A 6,349-nucleotide genomic window follows, 5' to 3' on the forward strand; every position below is an offset into this window, starting at 1 on the left:
CTCCTGAGTAGCTGGGATTACTGGCATGTTCCACCATGCCCAGCTAATTTTTTGTATTTTTAGTAGAGACGGGGTTTCACCATGTTGACCAGGATGGTCTCGATCTCTTGACCTCGTGATCCACCCGCCTCCGCCTCCCAAAGTGCTGGGATTACAGGCTTGAGCCACCGCGCCCGGCCAGTACAGCTCTTTATCTTAAACCATCCTGACAAAGGGAAAGACGGAAAAATACATTTCCCGTGAGGCTTTGGGGCTAGAGCAGCTGGAGCTGGACGGCAGAGTGCCGCGACGCCTGCCGGGAGTTGTAGTTCACCCCGGCCGCGTCACTGCGGCGTCGCCCACCCACCTTCCAGGGTCAGGCCGCGGTTTCCTTTGTGGACGTGGCGAGGGGCTCCCACGGCCCTCCCTGCGCTCACTGGCCCCGCCTCCTGGGGGGCGCTCGTGGTAGCTCATTGGTTGGGAGGCGGGGCTCTGCGCTGCCAGAGGCGGGGCCTGACTGGAGAGCGGCTGAATTGGGCATATTTGCGGGAACGCAAAGCGAAGCGTGGAGAGCGGAGCGAAGCTGGATAACGGGGTAAAGGGACCGGGTTGGGGGGCGTCTGTCCAGGGACGGCGGCTTGGGGCGGCTCGGGTAGAGGATCAGGGTCCGCACTGGGAGCAATCACGGGGAGCCTGCCTGACCTCTCGCTGGCCACAACCATGCCCTGCGCTTTGCGTGGGATGTGTGCCACGTCTCTCCCAGAAATTCCCTCTCGCAGGCCTGGGACCCCCCTGAGCCTCTGTCAGAAGGTTCGGTCCTCCTCGTAGGTGGTTTTCCCTCTGAGCACCCCGCCCTCCTTTCCCCATCGCCCGCCCTTTTTGAGCCCAAAAGTTTGCAGCCAACTTCCATCTCCGGGTCCTGTCCTTGGTAACCCCTCCACCCCGCCATCCTCCTGCCCAGTGCCTGTCCTCATCCCTCTGACCCCTGACCCCTGACCCCTGACCAGTGCCACTCCCCAGGGACCAATGATGTGGCGACCATCGCTTCTGCTGTTTCTGTTGCTACTGAGGCACGGTGCTCAGGGGAAGCCGTCACCGGACGCAGGCCCTCATGGCCAGGGGAGGGTGCACCAGGCGGCCCCGCTGAGCGACGCCCCCCATGATGACGCCCACGGGAACTTCCAGTACGACCATGAGGCTTTCCTGGGACGGGAAGTGGCCAAGGAATTCGACCAACTCACCCCGGAGGAAAGCCAGGCCCGTCTGGGGTAGGAGAGACACGGGGGTGGGGCGTGTTCAGAGGTGGGGCTTGGGAGGGAGGCGCGGGGGGATTGACAGGGGTCAGAGAAATGGCGTTAACTGAACTTCAGTTCTTTATGAGAAATCAAAGTCTATCTTTTCTCCCTGGGAAAAACAAATTAAGTTAAAATTTAGGCCTGAAGGGCCAGGCGAGGTGGTTCACGCCTGTAATCCCAGCACTTTGGGGGGCAGAGGCGGGCGGATCACCTGCGCTTGGGAGTTCCAGACCAGCCTGACCAATATAGAGAAACCCCATCTCTACTTTAAAAAATACAAAATTAGCTTGGCGTGGTGGCGCATGCCTGTAATCCCAGCTACTTGGGAGGCTGAGACAGGAGAATCGCTTGAACTCAAGAGGCAGAGGTCACAGTGAACCGAGGTTGCACCATTGCACTCCAGCCTGGGCAACAAGAGCGAAACTCCATCTCAAAAAAAAAAAAAAAAAAAAAAGGGGCCTTTGAGGGCAGCAAAATCTGGGTTTAGATTCTGCCCCAAGCACTCCTTATTGCTTTGTCCCAGACATCTCCCCTCCCCTTTCCTGCTCTGTAAGTGGCAGGGACTGATGTGGAAAATGAGGTTTGGCATGTAAGGAGCCCAGCCAGTGCAGGAAAGTGGCGGAGCCATGAGTTTCAGGGTGACTTGGCTAGAATGGAGCCTTGTCCACCCTCTCTGTCAGGGTGAGAGGGTCAGGGCCTGAGGGCGGTGGGTGGGAGGGGGCGATAGGAGCAGCCCCCTTCATCTATGCATCCCCCATTGCTTATTCAGCCCACAAAGCTTTATTGAGCACCTGCTATGTACCAGGCACTGCTCAAGGTGCTGAAGTCACAACAGCTAACACAACAGACAGAAATCTCTGTCCCCCTGAAGTTTACACTGTGGTGAGGAAAACAGCAGGAAGGCAGTAAGTAAAAAGTGGATCAAATGGAGATAAAGTAAGAGAGTCAGAAAGTATGGAGGGGAGAGATTATTGGTGGGGGAGTTGCAATTTGATTTATTTATTTATTGAGATGGAGTCTCGCTCTGTCGCCCAGGCAGGAGTGCAGTGATGCAATCTTGGCTTGGTGCAACTTCTGCCTCCCTGGTTCAAGCAATTCTTCTGCCTCAGACTCCCTTGTAGCTGGGATTGCCGGTGCACACCACCACGCCCAGCTAATTTTGTTTTTCTTTCTTTTTTTTTTTTTTTTGAGATGAAGTCTCTGTTACCTGGGCTGGAGTGCAGTGGCATGATCTCAACTCACTGCAACCTCTCCCGAGTTCAGGCAATTCTTCTGCCTCAGCCTCCCAAGTAGCTGGGACTACAGACACATGCCGCCACGCCTGGCTAATTGTTTTTATTTTTTATTTTTATTTTTAGTTGAGACAGGGTTTCACTATGTTGCCCAGGCTGGTCTCGAACTTCTGAGCTCAGGCAGACAACTCGCCTCAACCTCCCAAAGTGGTAGGATTACAGGAGAGAGCCACTGCACCTGGCCCATGGCCAGCTAATTTTTGTATTTTTAGTAGAGACGGGGTTTCACCATTTTGGCCAGGCAGGTCACGAACTCCTGACCTCAAGTGATCTGCCAGCCTCAGCCTCTCAAAGTGCTGGGATTACAGGCGTGAGCTACCTCACCCAGCTGGAGCTGCAATTTTGAACAGGGAAGTTGGAGAAGGCCTCCATGAAAAGGCGGTATTTGGTAGTTGAGCCATGTGGGTTTCTGAGGGAATAGCATTCCAAGCAGACAGAACAGTTCAGTGCAAAGGCCCTGAGGCAGGAGTGAGCTTGGAGTGTCTGAGTGACAGTTCTGAGGCCCGTGTGGCTGGAACTCAGTGAGAAAGGGGAGAGAGTGGGAGGTGAGGGCAGAGAGGGAGCAAAGGGGTTGAGCATGGTGGTTCATGTCTGTAATCCCAGCACTTTGGGAGGCCAAGGCTGGAGGATCGCTTGAGCCCAGGAGTTCAAGACCAGCCTGGGCAACACAGTGAAACCCTGTCTCTACCAAAAAAATTTAAAAATACAAAAATTAGCCCTGCATGGTGGCATGCACCTGTAGTTCCAGATACTAGGGAGGCTGAGGTGGGAGGATCACTTGGGCCTGCAGTGAGCCAAGATTATGCCACTGCACTCCAGCCTGAGTGACAGAGCCACAGCTTGTCTCAAAAAGAGAAAGAGAGATAGAGAGAGAGAGCACGCAAAGGGGGTCAGATCATGCAATGCAAAACCTTTTAGGCCACAGTGAAGATTTAGGCTTTTCTCCGATTGAGAGGAGAGCCACTGAAGAACGTGAGCTGACAGGTTTTGAGAGAATCCTGCCGGCTGCAGTGTGGGGAACTGTACGGAACAGGAAGCAGGGAGCCCAGTGAGGAGGCAATTGCAATAGTCCAGGGGTAGGCAAGACAAGATGGTGGCCAGAGCAGCGCAGAGACACTGGCAGTGGGCCCCAGGACTGCTGGCTGGGAGATTGTGCTTGGATGGGCATGGGGGAAGGAGGGATGGAGAAGGAAGGGCAGTGATAGGTTAGCACAGTTAGCTTAGCACTAATGGCAATGCCAGGCATTGTCCTAAGTGCCTTATTATTATTATTATTATTATTTTGAGACAGGGTCTTACTCTGTTACCCGCGGTGGAGCACAGTGGCGCGATCTCGGCTCACTGCAATCTCTGCCTCCCAGGTTTAAGCAATTCTTCTGCCTCAGCCTCCCTCGTAGCTGGGATTAGAGGCACCCACCACTGTGCCCAGCTAATTTTTGTATTTTTAGAAAAGACTGGGTTTCACCATGTTGGCCAGGCTGCTCTTGAACTCCTGATCTCAGGTGATCCGCCCACCTTGGCCCCCCAAAGTTCTGGGATTCTAGGCGTGGATTACAATCCACCATGCCTGGCCCCAGCCTATTATTATTATTATTATTGTTATAATTATTTGAGACAGAGTCTCTCTCTGTTACCCAGGCTGGAGTGCAGTGGCACTATCTCAGCTGACTGCAACCTCTGCTGCCCGGATTCAAGGAATTTTCCCGCCTCAGCCTCCCGAGTAACTGGGATTTCAGGTGCACACCACCACACCTGGCTAATTTTTGTATTTTTAGTAGAGACGGGGTGTCACCTTATTGGCCAGGCTGCTCTGAAATGCCTGATCTCAAGTGATCTGCCCATCTCGGCTTCCCAAAGTGCTGGGACTACAGGCATGTGCCACTGTACCCGGCCTGTCCTAAGTGCTTACGTAGCCTGACTCATTTATTCCCCACAACCGCCCTTTTGGGGTAGGTACGATTATTTTCTCTCCATTTTACAGAGGGGTAACAGGCACAGAGAGGTTAAGTCACTTGCCCACAGTCACACAGCCAGCAAGAAGAAATGGTCAGATTTGGACCTGTTTGGCTGTGAAACCCACACTCTTAGCAGCAGGAACCTCAGAGAAGGGTGTGAGTCCAGGGACAGACCCGAGCAGAAAGTCTTTCAGACAGTCCCTGAAAGACCCGAGCAGAGACCGCCTGGTGCGGGAGTGGGGTTGGTGACTCAGGCAAGGCTGGAGAAGGCTCTGCTGTCTCCGATTTTCAAACTTGGGGAGGGGGCCGTGGGAGCCTGAGGACGGTGATAGGGAGGAGGGCTCCATGTGGTCTCTGTTAATTAGAGATTGGGCCTGGCAGGGCGCCACCAAGGGAGGAGAGAGGGGCGAGGGAGCTAACAGGCGTGGCCCAAGAGAAGGGGCGACATGGAACCTAAAGTGGCTTGACAAGCCAAGGGGAGGGGCACTGGAGCCCGGCGGAACATGGGGAGGGGTAGAGGGAGACCGAGTTGCGGGTGACGGTCCTCGGGCAGTGCCTGACTCGGCCGGGAGCAGGTCGGGGAAAGCCACAGTGCGTGGCACAGGGCAAGGCTGCAGCGAAAGGAGCCTGAAATTGACACGCGCACTCCCGGTAGAGGGCGGGGCCTGGGGAGGGGCGGGGCCTGGGGCAGGGTATGGGGCGGGGCCTGGGGCAGGGTATGGGGCGGGGCCGGCCCTGAGTTGGCGGGCTGTGGCCGTGGCTGTGGAGTGCAGTGGCAGGATCTCGGCTCACTGCGACCTCCGCCTCCCAGATTAAAGCGATTCTCCTGCCTCAGCCTCCCGAGTAGCTGGGATTACAGGCGCCTGTCACCACGTCCGGCTAATTTTTTTTTTGGTATTTTTAGTAAACACGGAGTTTCACTATTTTAGTCAGGCTGGTCTCAAACTCCTGACCTTGTGATCCGCCCGCTTTGGCCTCCCAAAGTGCTGGGATTACAGGACTGAGCCACCGCGCCCGGCCCAGAGTCAGTCTTGGAATAGGGCTCCCTGGAGAGAGGCTCAGTGCGATGCCGTGCTCCCTGTCCCCACCCCAGCTCAGCCCAGCGAGAGGTGCAGCGCGTGCAGGCGGAGGACGGGCCGGCGCGGAGAGGGTGACCCTTGATCGTCGTAGGTTCCTCCCCTGCAGTGATCCCGGCTTGCGGGCTCTCGGGAAGGGCGTGACTCGTCCCGGGGGTGCATTCTAGGCTGAGGGGAGGGGTCCTGCGGTGGGCTTGGTCCCAAATTGACACGCGCCCCTCCCCATTCGTCCGCGGACCGTGGACTGCATTTTCAGTCCCGGACCAGATGTGTGCCGGGGGCGGGGCCCCATGCGAGGGGCGTGGCCTGGGGCGTGGCCAGGGACTGACACGTGCCCGCCCCGGCTCGCAGGAGGATCGTGGACCGCATGGACCGCGCGGGGGACGGCGATGGCTGGGTGTCGCTGGCCGAGCTTCGCTCGTGGATCGCGCACACGCAGCAGCGGCACATACGGGACTCGGTGAGCGCGGCCTGGGACACGTACGACACGGACCGCGACGGGCGTGTGGGTTGGGAGGAGCTGCGCAACGCCACCTATGGCCACTACGCGCCCGGTACGCGGCGAGCGCCCGACCCTGCTCCCCACACACCGTGACCCTGACCTTCTGGGCCGCCTCGTTCTGAGAACCCTGAATCCATTTACCCAGAGTCCCTGACCCCTGACTAGGCTCTACCCACTTTTATGACCCCATCACTTTCAGTTCCCCAGTCTCTCACTTCTGGCTTCTCTTCTTTTTTTTTTTTTTTTTTTT

At 56.6% G+C, this 6,349-nt stretch overlaps 1 protein-coding gene across 1 annotated transcript in view; it reads left to right on the top strand.

Moving 5' to 3' along the window:
• The first annotated feature begins 355 nt into the window (after nucleotides 1-355).
• RCN3 (reticulocalbin 3) overlaps nucleotides 356-6,349 on the top strand; it is a 19,396-nt gene continuing 13,402 nt past the window's right edge. The window contains exons 1-3 of the mRNA XM_017500581.2: nucleotides 356-574; nucleotides 1,000-1,247; nucleotides 5,949-6,151. Coding sequence (XP_017356070.2) covers nucleotides 1,006-1,247; nucleotides 5,949-6,151 — 445 coding nt within the window. The 5' untranslated portion in view covers nucleotides 356-574; nucleotides 1,000-1,005. The remainder of the gene's footprint in view (nucleotides 575-999; nucleotides 1,248-5,948; nucleotides 6,152-6,349) is intronic.

The sequence above is a fragment of the Cebus imitator genome, unplaced genomic scaffold (genome assembly GCF_001604975.1).
Source record: "Cebus imitator isolate Cc_AM_T3 unplaced genomic scaffold, Cebus_imitator-1.0 Scaffold266, whole genome shotgun sequence".
NCBI classification, from domain to species: Eukaryota; Metazoa; Chordata; class Mammalia; order Primates; family Cebidae; genus Cebus; species Cebus imitator.